The sequence below is a fragment of the Monodelphis domestica genome, chromosome 1, assembly GCF_027887165.1.
Source record: "Monodelphis domestica isolate mMonDom1 chromosome 1, mMonDom1.pri, whole genome shotgun sequence".
NCBI classification, from domain to species: Eukaryota; Metazoa; Chordata; class Mammalia; order Didelphimorphia; family Didelphidae; genus Monodelphis; species Monodelphis domestica.
The window spans coordinates 441,875,298-441,897,902 of NC_077227.1; the positions used below are offsets into that span (position 1 = coordinate 441,875,298).

Sequence of the window (22,605 nt, forward strand, 5' to 3'; positions counted from 1 at the left end):
AGTCACTTAACCCCCCCCTACCCTACCCCTGCCTCCCCCATTGCCTAGCCTGTACCATTCTGCCTTGGAACCAATACATAGTCTTGATTCTAAGGTAGAACCTTTATTGGTTAAAAAAAAAATACCTTTACCTTCTGTCTTAGTATCAATTCTAAGAAGGGAGGCAAGAGCTAAGTAACCAGGGTTAAGTGACTTGTCCAAGGTCACACAGTTAAGCTGTATCTGAGGCCATATTTGAACCCAGGTCCTCCCAACTCCAGGTCTGGAGTTCTATCCACTGTACTACCTAGCTGCCCCACCAGAGACATCATTTCTATTCAACTCTGGAACATATTCATTGAAATGTTTCCTTGAGATACATTAAACTCTTAGTCACTATGTTGATTCAAAGGAGTCATATCAGTTGAGGTAACCCCTTTATTGAAAAAAGGAGTAAATATACTACTGGATAATCAGCAGTGCCTGTGTTTTACTGGCTTATGCCTCCCACACAACACAGAAAACAAAGTAAAATTGGCATTCCCTGTTAGTAATTGACATGGGTGATTCCTGGCAAGGCTGATCTTTAAGACAGTCTACAAGGTTAGCCCTATTGTCCTTCTTCTGACCAGCTATGATACTGCTGTGTAGGTGGGAGACTCAATACTCCTTTAAATCCATGGTAACCACATAACTACTTCCCTGGTCATTTATTTCCACCCCTTCCCACTCCTCATCAGGGAAATGGCTTGTTGGTAATTACTACTAATTAATAGTACAGAAGCATAGGAGATCAGCTCCAAAAGGAAAATTTTTTTATCCTAAGGAAAGAGAAAAAAATGTAGTAAAAGAGATGCACTGGTCCATTTCTTTTTCCCTTAATAATTGGTGTTTTTCAGTTCCTCCAAAAACCATTTTGGGGTCACATGAGATATTTCTGTCAGTTTCCTTACTTACTAGGAAAGGATCTAATGATACAAACAGTTTACATCCAGGCAGGTGATTTATAGAGAGAAAGGCTTTATTGTACTGAGAACACTTAGCCTCACTGCCAGATATCTTAAAGGTTGGACCACTGGTCCCCAGTCAGATGGCAAAACCTGTAATGAGAGTGTCTGGTGGCTCTGACTTCAGTTTCTCCTCTTCTCTCAGTTTTCACTCTCCTGTCCTTAATACAATCTCCTTCCTTAGGCTTTTAGCACATTTTCCTCTGGGTGTCTTGCACACTCAGCACCCCCCACCCCATCCCTCCAAGCTAGTTCCAGCTCTCAGCACATGAAGAGATTCATGAACCACACTGTAAAAACAATTTTCTCCTTTACATTTAACCAAGTGAAAATGATCACTGCTCAGCCCATAACATATGTGTGGGTAGAATGAAATCAGCTGCCTCAATTTTCTATATCAAGCAGCAAATTCCTATTTATTTTTATATTATATATATATATATTATATATTCCTAGGGAACAGGCTGTTTTGATTGAGTCATAATAAAAGGCACAGATTACAAATTCCCAAAAAGTTAGATGGAAATAAAACCAACTCAACACTAGGAGAAGACCCACAGTCACTGAACCTGCCTCTGATAACTTACCTCCCTTTAGTGGGAATGATTTCATTTGGCTAGCTGCATTTAAGCTATCTGTTCGTCAACAATTGATTAGCTCCCCACATTATCGATACAGACATTGCCAACATCAAGGTGTACGGTTATAAGGAAGCACACAGCACTAGTGGCACGTCGAGACACCGAAATGATCTCCCAGGTCAGCTTCTGACTTCTTCGGCATTTGTCTTTCCTTTCGTGCAAAATCTCATAATAAATCGAAAATTTAAAACACCCTTGGAGTTGCTCAAAAGTTCAGACTTAAATGGGGGAAGTCCCTCTTCCAAGCCCCGGCTCTGGCACATCTCAAACTTCCCTGGGGCAAGGAAGAGAGGAAAAGAAGGGCCAGGGGAGGTGAAAGTGGGGTGCGATGAGAAAGACCTTCTCGCCATTGGAAGAAATTGCTCTCATTTTCTAGCCCACTTCTTCCCTCCAGTGCCTTATCACTCCTTTCCTCCTCTCCTTTTTTATGAAGTTAGGGGCGGCCCCCGCTTAGCCAACTTCTCCTCCCGACACGAGCATTTCCCTTTTCTCGCCTTTTGACTCCTCTCTCCTCTCCTCTCTCTCTCCTCTCCCCCTTTCTTTTCTCTCCACTTCTACCAATCCTCTTCCTTCCCTTCGCTTCTGCCACTCCTCTCTCTTGCTCTTCTCTTTCCAGCTCTCCTCCTCTCCCATTCTCACTCTCAGCCTGTCTCCCTTCGCCTACTCTCTCTCTTACTCTTGCTCACTCCTGCTCAGCGTCCCTCCAGAACAGGCTGTTTCCCTGCTCTCCGTCCTCTACAGACCAAGGGTCGAGGCATGCGGCCATGGAGCCGCAGTTATTAGTCAATGCTTCAGGCAATTCTTGCGCCCCAGAACTAGAGCAGGAGTCACAGTCAGCAGGTCCAGGACGCTATTCCGGCTTGCATCCTGGAGGGTTCTCGGCGCCTGTGGCAGTGTTGCTGGCCACGCTCATGGCGCTGCTGGTGCTGACCACGGTGCTGGGAAATGCTCTGGTCATCCTAGCATTTGTGGTGGATCGGAGCCTGCGCACGCAGGGAAACTTCTTTTTCCTCAACCTGGCCATCGCGGACCTGTTGGTGGGTAAGTAGGAGGATTAAGACGGAGACCGCTTGGAGGTGGACTGTCCAGCTGTTGGCATTTGGCCTTTGGTCTAAAAGCACTTCGTACCTTCCAGGGTAACGAAGTCTCTATCTATCTAGGGGTTTGAGGAAGGTAAGAGAAATGATGATGATGGCTGGATGGTATAAGGAAAAGAGTTCTGGATGAAGCCCTGAATTCAAATCCTGAACTTGCCATTTGCTTGACTTTAGGCAAGGTACTTCCCATCTCTAGGCTCAGTTTCCTCCTCTGACTAGTCGCTGAGATCACTCTCAGCTCTATGATCAAAGGAGGGACAAGACTTTAGTTGGGAGGTGAAACCAGGATACAGGGATTCCTAGTTGTGGAAGGGTGGATGGACTTTCTGACTGGAAATGATCCCTATTCCAAAGTGAAAAATGAACAGCTACATCAAAACTTTATTCTTGTTATTATTATCTTTAAAAAAAAAAAAAAAAGCTCTTTGATATCTCTCAGGGAAGAGAGTATCTCAAAAAAGCCTTGAGAACTGGGTGGCTATGTTCCTACTACCCATCCATCCTTGCTTCATTTGTCTTTCTCCAAGCCCCAGGGTGTTAAATTAAAAAGTTGTATTCAAGTAGAGAAAAATCTTTAGAATGAGGGCTCTTCCCTTCAGCCCCAACAATGAAAGCTCTCTCTTCCTGCAGGTGGATTCTGCATCCCTCTCTACATCCCTTACGTCCTGACAGGAGAGTGGAAGTTCGGGAAGGGGTTATGCAAGTTGTGGCTGGTGGTGGATTATCTGGTGTGTACTGCCTCTGTCTTCAACATCGTCCTCATCAGTTTTGACAGGTTCAACTCTGTCACCAGAGCGGTAAGAGAGTTAAGAGTTTCCCTCTCAGGGTTCCTGGGAGATTGGGGTTGATTTCCCTACTGAGGACATATGTGAAACAAACCTGCTTCTTGTGTTGAGAATAGCTGAATTAGGCTATCAGCAATCTTAAAATGGGAAGCTAGGAGGTACAGTGGACAGAGTGCCTGGCCTAAAGTGAGGAGGACTTATCTTCCCAAGTTCAAATCTGGCCTCAGACACTACTGTGTGGTCCTTAGCCCTATTTGTCTCAGTTCCCCATCTGTAAAAATGAGCTGAAGAAGGAAATGGCAAATCATTCTAGTACCTTTGCCAAGAAAACCCCAAATTGGATCAGGAAGAGTCGGACACACCTTAAAATGGGTCAGATCAGTAACAAGAGTCTTCAAGTAACTGAAAGTATAGTGAAGTGCTTAGTACAAGTAGCATCTAGTGCAAACAAGAGATAACTGGATTTAGGGGACAGGAATTTTGAATTCCTAGTCCTGACCCTTTGCTCCTCACCTATCTGTGCAAGCTTGAGCAAATCATATGACCTCTCAGCCAGTTTTCCCATCTCTAAAATAAGGGAGTTGAATTAAATGGTCACTAAAGTTCCTTTGGTTACCCCAGATTCAATTATTATTCTTTTATCTAATTCTCAGTAAGAGTGTGAGGAAGGCAGAGTGTATTTCGTTGTCCCCGTTTTACATTTGCCCAGACAGGAAGAGGTTAAACAAGTATGAAAACCAGAGCCCAGGACTCTTGACTTCCAGCTCCAGACTCTTTTAACTAAGCCTCTGCTGCCTCCAAGAGGCCAAGAGGAAAGGTCTTGGAAGGGAGCAATAGAACATAGAAGGGGAATTCTTCTCAGCATTTAATGCCCCCAAGAAGCCCCCTCAGTCTTTATGTTTCCTTTGTTGTTCTGGTGCTCAAAATATTATAGTATAATGGTAAGAGGAATTTACAATCTGAAAACTTGGCTTGGAGTTCCAGTTCTGACTATCCTGGACAAGTCACAAACTCAAAAGGCATTCAAAATATACAATAGGGTTTATGTGAAGAAACTGTGTTTAAAGTTCACTTAAAGAGCTATAGGAATGAGTTATTATTAATTTAACCTCTTTGCAGAGAACTTCCCTTGTGGATCCATCCTGTTACCTCTGTTTTCCTAAATTCTTAACTGTATTTGATTACAATCAGTTTCCTAAACTGTAATTTGTTGCCTAGAGAGGTGTTTTGTAAATCAGTAAGAGCCCAGTAAAAGCATATACCAAGGGTATAATCTGCTGAGAACCTTCACTGGTAATTAGTTTCATTCTTACTGAATTAATGGCTTTATTCTTGCTTTAGGTACAGTGAAGTCTCCTAGCTAATTGATAATACTAACTATTCACTGAGCTGAGCCTGATGTGAAGAACTGAATGTTCTGTTCAGGTGAAATGAAAACTTCAGATGGGGCTGAATTAACCTTGAACACAGTGGGAGAAAAAAATATCAATTTCCCAAATCATTAAGAGATTCCTTCATTCCATCCCCATTAACTTTCACTATATTCACTTTTTTTTTACTGACTAAAATATCCAGCAAGAGAATTCTCTCAGGAACTTTTGCATTTACAGAGGAAGGGACTTCATACTCATTACTGTTATATTAGCAGACAGCAAAAAAAAAGATTATAAGAATATGGATACTAAATTGAAAATCTATTTAAACTAAAGACAAAAGTAGATCAAAATGCAGGACACTGCCTTGCTGGTTGTGGAGTGTGTACCTTAAGTAATGGATAGAATTTTAATCCCTTCTCCAGTAATGGAAATGAGCCACATTAAGCCATCCATATTCTCTCACAGTATCAAAGAGCTGGAAGAAGTCAGAGGTCATGTAGTGTAGCCCATCTGAATAAGAATCAACTCTAAAACATACTAGACAAGTAATTGTCCAATAACTCAATCAACAAGTATATATTAAGTGCTAGGCACTTTGATAGAAAATGAAATAATTCCTTCTCTCTAGAGCTTGCATTCCAATGAGGGGAGAAGGAATAAGTATATACAACATAAAGTGATAAACAAAATGTATACAAAATAATTAAATATAAGATAGCTTCAGAAGGAAGATAGCTATGGTTAGGAGATCATAAAAGGCTTCACATGGAAAATAGTGCTTGAAGGAAGAAAGGACTGGATCATATGATCTCTGACTTCTATCTCTATGATACTGTGAGAGAATATGGATGGTTCAATGTGGCTCATTTCCATTACTGGAGGGGATGGATTCAAAATGCATCCCCTATGTAATGTACACATATCCACAACTGGCAAGGCACTGCCCTGCATTTTGATCTACTTCTGTCTGTAATTTAAATAGATTTTCTCTGAAGTGAGAAATTTAAAGGAGAAACTTTGCTTGAAGTTCTCCAGGGCAGGAGAATCTACCACCTCCTAAGGCAGCCCACTTGACTTTCGTACAACTTTTATTGTTGAAGTTTTTCCTTTGTTGTTGTTCAAATGTTTCAGACATATCTGACTCTTTATGACTCCATTTGGGGTTTTCTTGGCAAGGACACTGGAGTGGTTTGTCATTTCCTTCTCCAGTTTATTTTATAGATGAGAAACTGAGACAAAAAGAGCCCAGATTTGAACACAGGAAGATGAGTCTTCCTGATCCCAGACCAAGCCCTTTATCCACTGTGCCACCTAGATAACCTTAAATTCCTCTTTTCAGGGAACCTAAATGTGCCTCCTGTGACTTCAACCTATAACTCCTAGTTCTACCCTCCTGGAACCAAGCAGAACAAGTCTTCGTTCTTTTCTATATAATAATCCTTAGAATATTTTTTAAGTTAGCTAACATGTTTCCCCTCCTTAAGTCTTCTCCAAGCAAAATGCCCATAGTTCCTTCACCCCAGTCTTCTTGGAAGAGGTGTCAAACATGGCCTGAGATACTCCTGAGTTGCTTTCAACGCAAATAAAAATATAACAGAAACATTTAACAAAATCAATAGGACATAATGTCAATATGTGGTTTTCTAAGTAAAAATGTGGCCTGTGGGGATCATTATAAATGATATCATGGCCTCTCTTTCCATTTGAGTTTGATACCATTGGTCTATGGCATGAAATTGAAACCTTTCACCATACCAGTTACTATCTTGTAGATTCTCTTCAGTTTATAAATGCACTTTCTAAATTGTGATAACCAGAATTGAACAAGTATTCCAGGTATTGTCTGATCTTGACAAGGTATTAACACCCTGGGCTTGGATTCTATGCCTCCCTTAATTTGGCCTAAGATCTAGAATCCTCTTTTTGGGGCTGTTATAGCTCAGAGTTCATTCATTTGACTAACATTCTTCTGAAACTTCAAAACTTTTTCAAACTGTTCTCTAGATATGGTTCCCCCAATCTTATGCTTATGGAACTGGTTTTTTTTTTTAACCCAAGTGTCAGACAATAAGTTTATTTTATGCCTCTTGAGTTTTATCATATTAGACTGAGTCAAAGTTTCAGCCTGTTAAGATTTTTTGGATTCTGATTGTTCTAGGTGTTAGGTATTCCTCCTAATTTTATCAGCAGTATTGATGAGCAGTACCTTGCACATAGCTGGTACTTAATAAGAGATGTTTGGGTTAGGTTATATCTATACCTCTTGTCCAAGTTATGGATCAAAATGTCAAACTGCTCAGAACAATGAACAGATGCTTAGGGGTACTCTATTAAGAGATCCTTCGAGTTGACATCAAATCACTGATAACTACAATTTGGGTCCAGCTATTCAATCCATTCCAAATTTGGTTATCTCCTATCGTTTCCTTTCTCTTCAAGACTGTCATGCATCCTCCTTTCAGCTGAAGACTATATCTTACCTTACTGAAAAGAATGTGGCCATTTGTTATGAAGGCCACTTTCTTTTCCATTTCAAAATACCTTATTCTTTCTTCCTCTCCTCCAGTGTCATATAATGAAGTGAAATTTTCTCCTTGTTAAAGTCAACCCCTCTCTATATGTGCCTTCTATCCTATACCCTTCTATCTTTTTCTGCAGATTGACTCCTTAATCATGCTTTCTTTTAAATCTTCAACCATATCCTCACTACTGGTCCCTTCCAATACTGCTATGAAATATGTTCAAGTCTCCTTCATCCTTAAAAAACTTTCATTAGACTCAAACATCTAAAAATTCTATTTTATATTCCTCTTCTCTTTCTCAGCCAAGCTACTAGAAAATATTGCTCATTGCCTCTACTTCCTCTCTTCTCACTCCTCAATCTTTTGTAATCTGGCATTGGATTTCATCACTCAACTAAAACTGCTCCAAGTTACTAATGAGCCAATCACTTTGCCAATAAACTTCTTAATCACCAATCTGATGGTTTTTCAATAGCCTTCATGCTTCTTGATCTCTCTTCAATATTTGACATAGTTGACCAAAATCTTGTCTGGATATTCTCTCTTTTCTGAATTTTCATGGCATTATTTCCTCTTGGCTAATCTTTTTATTTGTCTGCCCATTCACCTTTGCTGGCTCATCATCCATATCATGCTATTCTGTGTCCCTCAAGGTTCTGTCCTGAGTTCTCTTCTCTCTTTACATTTTCTCTTTTTGCTCTCATCGTCTCCTATAACTGATCATCTCTATGTAGATGACAGACAGACCTGAATATCCCAGTAATTACCCAATTATTAATTGGGACTCGATGTCCCAAAGACTTCATTATCTTTCCCCCATAAAGCTGCCCTGTTACTAAATTTCCCATTTCTATAAAAGGCATCACTATTCTTCTAGTCCCCACATTCATACCTTAGTATTAACCCCAGTTCCTCACCCTCCCTCAATCCAAATATTTCATTTGCCAGATGTTGCCATTTCTATTCCACAACATCTCTCACTTCTCACTCTATTTTTCTCAGTCTGAACCTTGGTTCAGGCCCTTATTACTTCTTGACTCAACTATTGCTTTGACCTCCTAATTGATCTCTATCCCTAAAGTCTCCTTCTACTCCTGGCCATCCTCCATACTTCTGCCATAATGATTTTCCTTAGGCAAAAAATCTGATTCGATGCCACTTCCCTATTAAAAATACAGTAATTCTCTATTGCTTCTAAGATAAAACTTAAACTCATCTTTTTAGCTTTTAAAGCCCTTTATAACCTGCCCCAATCTATCCTTTCCAGATTAACTATATATTACTACTTTTCCTACACTTTACTATCAATCAAGTTGGCCATCTCAAGTAGCACTCCATATACTATCTCCATTCTATTGCATCAACTGCCCTCCAAGCCTAGAATACACTCTGTCACCACCTTAGTTTTACAGAATCCTTTTCTCGTTTGAAGATAGAGATCAAGCAATACCTTTTTCATGACTATTTCTCCTTGTGCCCTCTTTCCCTAATCACTGAATATATATTTGTTCCCTCTATTAGAATGGAAGCTCCTTTAGGATAAGGATTTTTTCATTTGTGTCTCTGTATCCCAAGGCCCTCAAAGAGTGGTGCAAAGTAGGCACTTAATAAATGTTGATTGATGGTTCTGTTGTACATCTCTGTCTTGCCCACCAGAAAAGCATAATTTTGTCAAATGACTTACCAAAATGTATATAGACTATATCTTCCTCAGACTCCTGATCTACCAATTCTATAAATCCTGTACAAAAGAAGCAAAGTTAGTCTGGCATGATATATTCTTGAAGAAGCTATGTTGGCTCTTTATGTTCCCTATTTCTTTTCTAGTCATTCATTAACTTTCCCTTTAATATTGTAAAATTTTGTCAATGACTGAGGTCAAGCTCACTGGTCTGCAGTTTGCAGGTCTTTAGCCTCATTTTGGAAAATCAGCATTTGCTTTTCTACATTTCTATTAACATGCTTCTGCTCTTCATAATCCTTCAAACTTCAATGACAGTAGTTCAGCAGTACAATCTACCCATTTTTTGTTTGTTTTCAGGTCTCTAGGATGTGATTCAACTAGGCTTGGTGACTTGAACTCATCAAGAGCTGTGAAGTGCTATCTATCGCTTTACTTACTTGGGTTTAAACTCCCTATTAGCCATTTTTGTTCTACTTCAAAAGTTATAGAAAATACAAACAGTTTAGCTGAATAGTTCTCCCTTCTTTCTGTTACCATCACCTTAACTATCCTAAATGTGTTATCTTTTTTTTCAATTAACAAACATGTATAAAGCAATTATATGTGCCAAACACCATGCACCTATTGTATACCAAGCATTATACTAAGCACTGAGGATACAAAAACAGGCAAAACATAGTTCCTACCCTGAAAAGTCTAATGGGAAAGACAACATGCAAACAAATATATGCAAAGGAAACTATATATAGAATAAATGAGAAGTAATTAATAGAAGGAAGGAATGGAATTAAGAGGGGTTGAAGAAGACTTCCTCTAGAAGATGTGATTTTAGTTGAGACTTAAAGAAAGCCAGGGAGGCAGTTTTTGGATAAAGAAACCAAAACTATACATAGACATAAGAAAAAAAAATTCTAAATCATTATTGATTAGAGAAATGAAAATCAAAACAACTCTGAGATACCATCATACACCTATCAGTTTGGCTAAAATGATAAAAGCACAAAATGACAAATGTTGGAAGGGATGTTGAAAACACAAATACACTGTGAAACAGTGAACTGATCCAACCATTTTGGAAAGCTATCTGGAATAATGCTCAAAAAAGTTATAAAAACTATTGCATGCCCTTTGACCCAGCAATACCTCTATTAGTTCTATTTCCCAAGGTGACCAAGGAAAAAAGAAAGGAACCTCTATGTTCTAAAATATTTATAGCAACTCTCTTGGTGTGACAAAGAATTAGAAATTAGGGGGATGCCCATCAATTGGGGAATGGATAAACAAGTTGTATCCTGTGCTTGTAACAGGCTAATTAAAAAAAAAAACCATAGAAACACCTACATGAAATTATGAAACAAGCAGAACCAAAAGAACATTACATATGTAACAGAAATATTGTCTGATGAATAACTGTCAATGTCCACCTCCAGAGAAAGAACTGATATACCAAAATATGCATGGTACATCTACATAGCACAGTAGATAGAGCACCAAGGAAGAAAAAAAGGAGTGAGTGAGTGAGGGAGTGAGGTTGGGAGCATAACATAGTTTTATATATACATATGTATTTTATTTTGTCAAACGATGCCTTCTGTAGTGCAAGGTCCAGGATAGAGGGAGGGTGATACCTGAGAACTTTAATATAACAAATTTTTTTTTAAGTTTTAAACCCTTACCTTCCATTTAGAATCAATACTGTGTATTGGTTCCAAGACAGAAGAGTGGTAAGGACTGGGCAATGGAGGTGACGTGATTTGCCCAGGATCACATAGCTAGAAAGTATCTGAGGCCACAATTGAACCTAAGACCTCCTATTCCTAGGCCTGGAATTCAATCCACTGAACTACCTACTTGCTCCCCTCTTTAAAAAAAAAAAAGCCAGGGAGGTCAGTAGTTGGAGTCAAGGAGGGAGAGCATTTCAAGCCCAGGGGTAGAGTCAGAGAAAAATGCCCAAAGTGAGAGATGGAATATCTTGTTCATGGAACAGCAAGGAGGCCAGGATCCCTGGATTGAAGAGAATGTGTTCAAGTAAGATATAAGAAAATTTATGTGTTAGGTGGAAAATTAGGAGGGGGTAATTATAAAGGGCTTTGAATGCCAAACAGAGCATTTTGTATTTGTTCCTGGGGGCAATAGGAAGCCACTGGAGTTTAATGAATGACTTTCTCTTGCCACCAGGATATCTGTGCAAGTCATCTCTAATGCAAGTGCCACCTTCTCCAAAAAGTGGTCTTATTTCTCCCCCTAAATCATATGATTTCTCTCCACTATGAACTCCATAGTTAACACTATTTCTCACCCTAAATATTCATAATGTATTTTATTTGTGTATTAAGCACCAGGAGGGGAAGATCTCACAACAACTTCTCTCATTTCTAAAGAGATACATGATTTACCTCATCAGGAATCATCTCAGCAACTCCCACCTTGCACTTCACTTAGCACTTTGTACTTCTCTAATGAATTCAACTATAATATTAAATATTAAGTAGTATTTATTTCTTGTATTACCCTCCCACTAAGATTAACAAGAGCAGGAAGGATCAACTTATCTTACTTTTTGTTGTTTCCTAATGTCAAGCACGGTGTTCTGCATACAGCAGGTGCCTAATGTTAGTTGAATAAAAAGAAGTGCTTTCTTCATGACACTTCTATGAGCTAGGTAGGACAAGCAGTAGCATCCTCATTTGTGCCTGAGATTCTGAGATATAAAGTGACTTACCCATTATCATTTATTATTAAAACTGTTGATTAATCAACCTCAGATGAGACAGTGTAATTGCTTCCAGTTGATGGGCTTTCCCCTTCTCTAATTCTTCCTCTCTCTAGGTAACTTACAGAGCTCAGAAAGGGATGACCAAAAATGCTGTCTTTAAGATGGTCATAGTGTGGATAGCAGCTTTCCTCCTTTATGGTCCTGCCATCATCAGTTGGGAGTACATTGCCAGAAAAAGCATCCTGCCTCGAGGAGAGTGCTATGCTGAGTTCTACTACAACTGGTATTTCTTGATGATTGCTTCCACCATTGAATTCTTCACTCCCTTCATCAGTGTCTCCTATTTTAATCTGAGTATCTACATCAGCATCAGAAAGCGCACACTTCTAAGAATGGACAACCTGGACTCCAGTAGAGAGAACTGTGAAATGAACCTCCTGGGGAAAAGAAAAGGGCATGTCATATTTTTTGTTAAGCCAGCCGAGTGGAACAAGAACAAGAAGAAAGACCATTGCCTCTTCCCCACTGGGCCCTTAGGTCCCAAGCATGATAGCCCCTCCTCCTTGGACACACACAGGGCACAAGATCTGCAAGTCAAAATGAAAACCAAGCCAGGTCAAGTCTATGAAGCCACAGAAAGTATCTGCAATGCCACAAGGCACCCAGACATTGCCAGGACAATGGCAAACCGCCTTCGGCTCTCTCGGGACAAGAGAGTGGCTAAATCTTTGGCCATCATAGTGTGTGTATTTGGGCTGTGCTGGGCACCTTACACTCTGCTCATGATCATCAGAGCTATGTGTCATGGGACATGTGTCCACCATTTTTTCTATGAATTCTCCTTTTGGCTACTGTGGCTAAATTCGGCCATTAATCCTGCTTTATACCCACTCTGCCATGTGAGCTTTCGGAAAGCTTTCATTAAACTGCTATGTCCTGGTAAAGCCAAAATTCACCCACATATTCTTAGGTGAAGAAAAGGCCATATGTGGTTAAGATCACCAAAACTTTCACTTATCTGAAAAGTGGGGTGTATGAAGTCCACTTGGTGACTACTAATCACTCTTCTTGTACTACAGTTCTTACCATGGAGTCTCTTTCAGCAACAAAATGAGAAAGTATCACTGCAAGTACTATTCAGGGTTTAACATTCTATCTGGGTGAGGATGAGTTTTTCAGGAGGGGAAAGTCATTTAAATTTTTTTTTCCCCCTTGGGAAAGACTTTCATGAAATTTAAAAATTATTTGAGCCCAAGTTCATTTGATTAGATTCATACAGAGAAATTTATTTTTTTCTTAAATAATAAGTGTACAATATGTTCAAGTATAGTATCCTTTTTATTTATAGTGCAATGTGAGTATTCATCAGATATTTGTATAGTATTATACTTTGTAAGCCTTGGTTAAAGCCAATGCCTATTTATAAAATAATACATGGATAAATAAAAGTACTTCTTTTGAAAACTCAAATAAAAGAAATCATACTTAACAATCAAATCCAAAGCAAACAAAAAAAAATGCAGCTTTTCTGATTATGATTATCATCTCTGGTAGAGAAAGAAAATAAGGAAATTCAATTTAAACTATAACCTGGAGAACTTTACTAGAGATAAATACTGTAATTTCTTACTATGAAATGTTAAATACTGGAATCAATAAGTAGTAAAAAACAAAATATTATCTCCTTCTATATCTTTAATAAGAATTAACCAAATGCTTACCTGTCTAGTATGGTTTAGGCATACTTTTTCCTATAGATAATCAATGGTTCTCAACATCATTAATTTTCTGCAATTCATAGTAGTAGCTTTCATCAGTGTCACTGAAAGCAGCACAATTATGCCCATTAGTTTGTTGTTTGTTTCTTTAAATGAGGAGTCCAAAATGTTTTGTTCCTACCACTGTCCTAGAGAATTTCTTAAAATCCTTTCCATTATGTCATCAGATTATTCTCATCCAATTCTATATACGTTAGATTTAAGAGTACAAACCAACTGATTTTTAAGCAGTTCAAAATAATTCACCTTTATATAGTTATATAAAGTTTGTAAAGCATTTTTTCCATAATCTTATAAGGATAGAACAAATAATCTTCATAAGAAGTTAAATGATGGCCCCAAGGTCACATAGAGTCAGAATGTGAACCATAGTTTCCTGACACCGTCTAATGCTTTCTGATATACCTGGCAAAGCATGCCACAATCCCAAAATATTATAGAATTTGTAATTCTGAATTATCTTTGTTGAATATAGCACCAAGCATAATTACAGTACCATAAACTAACATTTAAGGCATTCCCTCAAGTGTCTGGTAAAATGCTACAAATTGCAGATGAGTCAATACTTAGTATTCCTAGTGCATGAATTCAAGAACTTACTACATTTTACATTTTACTCTCACAAGCACCCAGTGCAAGTGGAAAAAAAAAATCAGGTAAGAGGGCTTTTCCATAGAGGTCAGACAGAATTTTCACTAAGAAGAAGTCAACTTTTCAATATCCTTACTTGACCTTACAATGAAAGACAACTCAGTTCCTGAATTTGACCACTTAGCAACTTAGAACAAGGAGTAAATGATTGGGTTGTAGCTGGGAAGCAAAGAGAACTATTTGTAAGACAGAAGAATGCCTCAAACACAAGACATTCCATATGTAAATTCTTACCTTGGTACTTTTGATAAGATTAATTTCATTCTTCACTATCTTTCAAGTTTGGGTTCATATATTTGGAGCTATAGGGGACTTTAGAGATCATCAAGGTCATTTTATAGAAGAGAAATTGATGCCCCAAGATGTCAAGAAAGTTGCTAATTACAGGGAACTAGTTAAATGACAGAGCTGAGGCAACTAAAGGTTTTTAATGGAAAATGACCTCTATTATTAAATGTTAGTAATAGTGTTCCTTTATGAATCTAGAAACTTTTTTTAAGCTGTCAGAGAACTCTGCATAGACTTACTAAAGTCACAACCTCAGGCATCCTAGATCGAGAGAGGGCCATCTGGTTATACTACTTTCCAGAAGATTCTTTGAGTATGTATGATCCCCAATTTAGAATTTCTGGCCATTTGTGAATGTCAACAGTGAATCCCCACTGCCCCAACTAACTCACAAATGCAAATGAATGTTACTGATAAAATATTAGATTCCTGAGTAAAAATAAGAAAGAGGACTTACCTAAGGAACTATGATTAAATTATTTCTCGATTATCCATAACATTAAGGTTTTGGGGGAGAAAGAAAATTTAGTCAAATCAAGTCTTTCATCTCATCTTTGTTCTTCTACCAAGAGATATGAAATAACTACCATGCAATGCTTCCCTCACTATTACTTCAGTTATGGGTTGGACCGCATAAGCTCTGAGGTACCTTACAACTCATTCTATGATCCATAACTAGCCACTTACCACCTTACCCATCAATCTTCTAACTTTTCTAAATATACTTGACACCAATGCAAAAATGTGCATCTTATGTCTAATTCAACCTCAAACTGATGTCTACCATCTAGTTATTTTCAAATACTTAAAGTTGACTCATTAAATAGATTTGAGGAAGCCTGAAATGCTGGCAAGTGATGAGGTTTTTAAATGGTACTAAACTTGGGATGACATCTGATTGTTCTTTCAGAATTTAAGAGGCCCTGAGTTTAGTTCATGACTAACCATTAATATCTATATGTAAATTAGTATAAGCTGGGATTAGATCATAATGGTGTGAAGATTAAATTTAACTCTCCTGATTGTGAAAATGGAATTACTTTCCCCTGATTGTGAAGATTAAATTGTAACCCCTGCCCATTTTTAGATTTAATAACCAAAAGAGTAAACACCCTACTTACAGTAGTGGGGAGATCTGCCCATTTTTAGATTTAATCACCAAAGGTGTAAACACCCCATTCACACTTGAGTAGGGGAGGTCTGTGACCCACGTGTGCAATAGTGAATGACAAATCAGAATTAAACTGCCCCATGGCAGTCTTAAAGCAAAGCTTCAACTGTGATTGGTAGACGTAAAATTAGGAGAAGGTACAGGAAGTGATTAAAAAAAAAAGAAAGTGTCTTTAAAAGGGAGTTACAACCTCCTGAGTCGGTTCTATTTGGAGTGAAGGCTGAAGAAGAATCTGCTGAATGGACTTGAGACCCTGTTCCTGGTGAGACTATCCTTAAATCCCTTTCTTTGGACTGACAAGTGGTGAGTGAAACTGCTGGATTTTTCTGAATAAACTAGCCTCAGGAGAGACTTATCCTCTTCAGAGAGACATCCCCAGGTACTCAGCTACAAAGGGCTGATGCCTCTCTGATTAAGGAGGAAACTCCCCTGCTTGGTTTGAGCCAGGGGACAGCATAAATTACTTAGTGCTTAGGCTAGATGTCTTATCCTATCCTCTCTCTGATTTCCTACTTCATTCTTTCTATATTTTGTAAATAAATTGTAAATAAAATCTCTTTGGAATAAATTAAATTCCTGGCGACCCTATTTTAAATATAATCCAGTCCAACCTTTTTAATAATTAACACCTTTCCTCCTTTCAATGGTTTACCAAGCTTGGCTATGTAAGAACTAGATAAGTGTAAAGGCACCATTAAGCTACTTTCTCAACTATAGTAGAGATGTGAATTATTATTCTTCAAGTAAAAAAATATAAATAGAAAAAAGGACGAACATTTTAAATTGTTATATCAATTTTATTGTTTCACTGGTGCAAAATCATGATACTTGTGTAATGCATTTTCCCCTAAATTTACAATAATGAAGGTTATACATAAACTATATAGATCACAATTTCTCTATTTTTATACGATTTAGAACAAAATTTTCTTGATAAATATGCCCAGTAACAAGTAGGCCCCTAATGGATATCCAAAAATGCAAAATATAAACTTCTGGTTTTAACCATGGTGCTTTTAAACTCTCAAACATGCATTAATATACTCTAGCTTTAGGGGAAATATTACACAAAGTCTTATCTTGCATTTAAAGAAAAGCTCAAGCTGAATTCAACATACAATATCCCTCCCACCCCCAAGTCAAATCTCTTGGAAAAATCAAGATGGACTATGGAACACAAAGACAGACAGCGCTAGCCACTTCCTGGTTAGTACTCCCTAGGACTGAATAAAATTACAGAAGCAACAACAAACAGTGAAGAGAAACAGAAAAAGGAAAGATTAGTAGCTGAAAGAAGAGCCTTGAAGATCAGAGGAATTTAAAAAAAAAAATTCAATCATGCTACTTCTGGTGATCAGATAGACATTTGATGACCCAACTTGAATACCTATGAAGTGAATTAATTTGTTAAGGTCCTGAAGGTGAGTATCTGGAGGTGCTGAATAAAATATATCACAGATAAGAGAAAGATTACCTAACTTGGCATTTCTGAAAGGCACAATCTATGGGGAGAAAATAATCTAGCATAATAAAAAAACATATTGTATGTAAATGGAAAGAAGTACAGTGTGTCTGTGTTTCTTCTCTTTAAAGGACAAGACCTTCATAAATTGGCCCCTCAGACTCTGGTGATTCCCTCCTCAAGCGCAAATGTTCCAGGGTATTGTGAAAATGTTTGTTAATCTGTTCTGTTTCTTCACTGGACTCAAGATTTGGAAGGTCTTCTCTTATCTTCTGGATAAGTTGATTCAAAACCTGAATTGTCACCTACAATGAAATATATATAATTATAACCAAGTACATTTCAGAAAAAAAGAATTAAATAATACTCTTTTTAGGAGGATATATTACTCTTATTTCACAGTAACTATGAAAAATTAGTAATAATTTTAAATTAAGAAACTATAAATCCATTAAGTAAAAGGAAAGTTATTAAGAACATAGTTCAGATTCAACCAGGAGTTAATTGCTATAATCTGAGAAATTTTTGCAACAGCAGTCTTACCAATATGCTACAGATTACACTTGGGTTCACGTTTACAATTCAAAGTTAAATCTAGTTAATGCAGACAGTGTTTATCTACAGATCCTAAGGCAAAGAATGGCAATAACAAAATAGTAGCTATAAGAAAGTTTGATCTTATTAGGCTAATGCACTGAGAAACATTCCTAATAATTTGCACATGATGAAGATGACAGAGAATATTTAGCAATCACAAGTGATTCTCTTGTGGTTATTTTATGTAACATCACTGAGCAGTAAACAAATCAAGAGTTTTCTCCTGACCAATCCATTCTTCCATCAGAGTAATTTGTCTAAGATCACTTAGCAAGCTCCTGGCAAAAGTCCAACAAATTTTGTTTTAATTCTTAGAACTATTAACAGAACAGTAATTTCAAAGTACAAGACTAATAACTAACAACTTTAATCCTTATGTGTAAAGAAAAAAATACTAACATGATGAACATTGTGTTTTTAAGTCTCAAAACAAAAGGGCCAAGGAAAAAGGCTTTTTATATTGTTTTCTAAATGGAAAGTGACACATACAATAACTAAATCAATTCCTCAGTAAGGGAAGTGTGAGAGAATGAGACATTAAAAACAGAATTATAGAAGATGAATGCTACTGTTCAGTTAAGTGATTTTTTTTTGTATAATTGGTATAGATTAGAATGGTTTATGCAATAAATTATTTCAATTTAACATATACACAAAAAAGCAATGCTTACTTAAACTCCATGATTTTTCAGAAAGAGAAACCTCTCTCTATTAGAATAAAAATATATAATAGAAAACTCACAGACAAAAATAATAATGATCAATATAAAACTGCAAATAAATCAAATTCAATTTTTAAAAAAGTAGTAATATAAGTAGAACTCAAGGTCATTTTCCATACTCATGTACAGTCATCTAAAAGAAGAGAAATGAGATGAGCAAAGGGCAAATAGTTCTTATATCAGTCATACCACCCATCTTCAAAACTCTATTCCTAAAAGTACCTGGTTTAAAGGACTAGGGATGGTGGGTAGGGTTGGGTGGTGAGAGAAAGAATGATTTTTCTATACTCTTAGGCTTTCTCTATTTCTCTATAAATAAAGCTTAAAGAAAAGTGATTAGTTTCTGAATAAGTAATATAGTAAAAATGTATCTGCAGACATACATCTACACAAAAAATATTCTTCATTTACAGTCAGTTATATTTTTTTGAAGATGTTCTTGTAAATATGAACCAAAGATTAATTTCTAGACATTCTGGTAATAGTATTAAAGAAAAATTTCTCAACTGACAACAGTAACTTATTCCTGGTTTAGGTAGGAACTCTTCCAAATGTTCTTAATTTTTCTTGTATACGTTTAACCTTGAATTTAAAAAGTCAAGGACTATAGATTATATAGTATAAGGAGCACTATATAATTTATTTGTTTGCATACACACTTAATGTTGATACTCTTTTGTATTGTTCAGTCAGCAATCCTGCCAGCAATAAATTGTAAAATGGGAAAATAGAGAAGAGAATTTAATGATGTCATCAATTATTTCCTTTCTCCTGTTCAATCTGCAAATCTGAAGGAATGGTTCACTTACCGCATCATTTTCCTTTTCATAAAAATAGATATATCTGTTCAGAATTTCTATAAAAAGCTGAACTTGTAGTGAGGGATCCATGCACTGATTCGCTATCTTCAGAGCCTTCTTTAGGCATTCCATTACTCTCTTGCCTCCATGAAGCTGAAAAGAAAGAGAAGGAGGGAGGAGGGAGAGGTTGTTATGAAATAATCATTACTTTTCATTTAAGGATATTTTTTAAATAGTAGAAATAGTCTCAAATGTTCTCAAAAAAGTATGAGTTTAAATAGCTCTTCTGGAGAACTCCATAGTAAGTTCTGTTTTATTTTTTTTATGAGATATACAAGCTTGACACCAAAGAGATAACAAAATGCATTTCCCTTCTTTCCTGGAAGGTGCGAAACACCATCAAGTGGGTTGAAACTTCTGTTAGTTTTGTTAAACTACTCTTATTCCATCTTTCTTTTTCTTGTTTGTCACATGGGGATGGCTTATTCTCTTGATACTTTCAGAAATGAAAATTACAGAGGCAGCTAAGTGTCTCACGGGATAGAAAGCCAATCTTGGCAAATCTGGTCTCAGACACTTCCTAGTAATGTGACTGTAGGCAAGTCACTTGGTCCCAAATACCTAGCCCTTGCTACTTTTCTCCCTTTGGAACCAATACTTAGTATTTTATTATGGAAGAAAGGGGTTAAAAAAAAAAGATATCAATTTTTTTAAACTTAAGTGTTTGCTTTATAACTATTTCTGAAGAAACTATAAAAGTAAAGTCAGATCACAAAGACTTGCTGTATTGAAAAATTTCTGAAGCTGAAGTTTCACCAGAGGATGTAAATGTAGGCAGTGTCACTGATGCTCAATCAATATATCTGTTCCAACCCCATGGATTTCTACTACAAATCACATCAATTTCCTCTGCCAGCTCTCCAAACTTTCGGAGGTTTTCACTAAATTCATGTGTCTAAGCAGCTGCTTCAGAAGAGACTGGAAAACATGGTCAAAACTAGCCCCATCCCCAATGCTTCTCACTTCCCCAACCCCTACAACTTACCTCCTCCCCATTCTTGTCTGTGTTTCTGCCAGACCAGAAGAGATGGGCACATGTGCTAACAGCCCGGCCTTGGTCTGGCTTCTTGAGCAATTTGGAAGCTGCCAAGGCGCACTGAGTCCTTAAGGGCTCATGGTTCTCTTCACTGAAGCACTTCATCCTCTCAAACGTCCCAATGATTAAGGTAATAGCTGCCAGCTGGGCTTTAGAATCACTGATTTCATCTTCATACAGAGAAAATGCCTTGTGGAGACAACATACACTATGTGTTGTTAACATTTTTATAAGCATCGTTTATTTCCAGCAGCTTTTTCTTTGCATTTTTACAAGTTATCTGGAATCTCTTAGCAATGAATAGAAACCAAGATGTTTGTACCTATTTCTGTTTTGCTTTTTTTGCATAGAATAGAAAAGAAAAACATTTAAGGGCTTACTGTGTTCTGTATACTACAAAAAAAGCAAAGAGATCTCTGCTCTTGAGGAACTCACTTTTAATTAGGAGGGCCCTGCTGTAGGTCAGACGAAAGACCTGGTGATCATTAGGGGGAACACTGGCAGGGCAAAGGACAAAGCCCAGGAGTCTTTGGGGACAAAGTACGTTTCTTCCTACCCTAGAGAGCACAAGTGATCAACTATTACTAGGACACACACACACACACACAGGTGCACACATGATATCACACACACACATTCACACAGAGTTTTCCAAGTACTGCTGATGAATTTGTACCTAATTATACTGTATTCCTTTTGTAACACATCTTCAAAAAAGAAACCTGGGGTTAAGGGTACAGTTTGTGATTTAGGACAGAAGGAAACCACAGCCTTAGCCATGGATTAAATTTGTGATCAAAGACCAAGATATGGCTAACCTAACTGCCTCATGCAAGGGTGGATTCATGACCTCAGCCTCATGCTCTATGGAACCAAACCAGCTCTGATAATGTGCTTTGGTAGAAAGAAACTCCAAAGCCCAGGACCATTAAAGTGGGAGAGAGCTAGTTACTGAGTAACAAAAAAATTATATATTCATATTTTATCTGATAAGCAAAACTGAATCACAGAATCCTAAATAATGCTTACAAAATAGGCTAAAATAAAACTCTCATTACCTGGGACATAAATTCATATGCCACTGTTTCATGGTTTTCAAAACCAATTTCCCCAGCAGCTAGAGCTCCTTGAAGGAAAAGGCGTAGAGGCAGCTCTGCCAATTCTGCTTTAATTAAAGCACTGATTGTCTGATGTGCAAATGAAAAAATCTTCTGACACTTCTTCTCCCATTTATCATCCTAAGAAAACAAAACAAGCAAAAGCAATACTCTGAACATACAGAATGATGATAAATTCACTTCATTACCTCAACTAATTTTATATATAAAAGGCATTATAAGGTATAAAACACTATACAAAAAAATCCCAACAACTTTGTAATCTTAAGGAAACTGATAACCCATTATCAATAGGCATCTTATCAACTGGAAAATGACTAAACAGACTGTGACACATGAGAGTAATGTCAATGCTATTGTCCTATAAGAATCAATGGTTATGAAGAATTCCAAGATGTAAGAAACACTTATATGGACTGATAAGAAGCAAAGTTAAGCAGGAAAAGAAAAAGAATATGACAAGAGCCATATAAATAAAAGGGATGCTATATAATTATAAAAATAAAAAATTTATTAGTCCTAGAGAATTAAGAACATGCATCTTCACTTCCTTCTTTTCAGATGGTGGGATTTCGGTATGGAATTTGGCAGACCCAATAGGTTGGTTTTGCTGACCTGCTTTTTCCCCCCTCTCCCTAAAAAAATCTTGGTTATAAGGTATGGCTTGCTAGGAAAGAAAGGAGGAAACATTCAGAAATGGCGATGTAATAACAAAAGATATCAATAAAAATAAAATTCTTAGGAGGCCTGGAATAGTTTTTTGTTTGTTTTGTTTTATTTTTAAATGACTGGTCTTCCTATCTTGCCCAGGCTAGAAAGTACAGAGATGCTTCTCATAGTCCAGTCATACTGAGTGGCAGGGGAGCTTTAACCTGTTCTGTTTACATCATAGGCCAGTTTACCCCTCATAGGTAACTAAATACTTTTCATCAAAAACACAATTAGTGTTAACTTGAGATAGTATGACCACTATTTTAAAACCAAATAAGCTCTTTTATCGCTTACAAAAATAAATCAGTTGTTGTTTCTTGAGCTTTATTATCCAATTTTAGGACATAAAGAATGGCATTTTCTCCAAAGGCACACCACTATATTTTTCTAATTCATTATTTTGT

At 37.3% G+C, this 22,605-nt stretch overlaps 2 protein-coding genes and 1 pseudogene across 2 annotated transcripts in view; 1 reads left to right on the forward strand and 2 right to left on the reverse strand.

Annotated features, from left to right (window-relative positions):
• LOC100015600 (ADP-ribosylhydrolase ARH1-like) overlaps nt 1–2,393 on the reverse strand; it is a 46,850-nt pseudogene extending 44,457 nt beyond the window's left edge.
• Nucleotides 2,190–13,286, forward strand: LOC100015635 (histamine H3 receptor-like). Its single transcript, XM_001369620.4, has 3 exons — nt 2,190–2,668; nt 3,355–3,521; nt 11,921–13,286. Exons 1-3 carry the CDS (start codon nt 2,392–2,394, stop codon nt 12,779–12,781), a joined length of 1,305 nt encoding a protein of 434 aa, XP_001369657.1. The 5' UTR covers nt 2,190–2,391; the 3' UTR covers nt 12,782–13,286.
• A 3,185-nt stretch (nt 13,287–16,471) lies between these two features.
• The window catches only part of VPS35 (VPS35 retromer complex component), a 35,450-nt gene continuing 29,316 nt past the window's right edge, over nt 16,472–22,605 (reverse strand). Inside the window, exons 14-17 of the mRNA XM_007474816.3 lie at nt 21,431–21,610; nt 20,322–20,561; nt 19,286–19,429; nt 16,472–17,462 (exon numbers count right to left, since the gene is read on the reverse strand). Coding sequence (XP_007474878.1) covers nt 17,283–17,462; nt 19,286–19,429; nt 20,322–20,561; nt 21,431–21,610 — 744 coding nt within the window. The 3' untranslated portion in view covers nt 16,472–17,282. The remainder of the gene's footprint in view (nt 17,463–19,285; nt 19,430–20,321; nt 20,562–21,430; nt 21,611–22,605) is intronic.

Excerpts from the sequence above, each read along its gene's own strand:
- LOC100015635 (XM_001369620.4), top strand. The coding sequence starts at position 2,392 with ATGGAGCCGCAGTTATTAGTCAATGCTTCAGGCAATTCTTGCGCCCCA. Across the intron at positions 2,669-3,354 it reads CATCGCGGACCTGTTGGTGG|GTGGATTCTGCATCCCTCTC; the intron begins GTAAGTAGGAGG and ends CTCTTCCTGCAG. Across the intron at positions 3,522-11,920 it reads TCAACTCTGTCACCAGAGCG|GTAACTTACAGAGCTCAGAA; the intron begins GTAAGAGAGTTA and ends TCCTCTCTCTAG.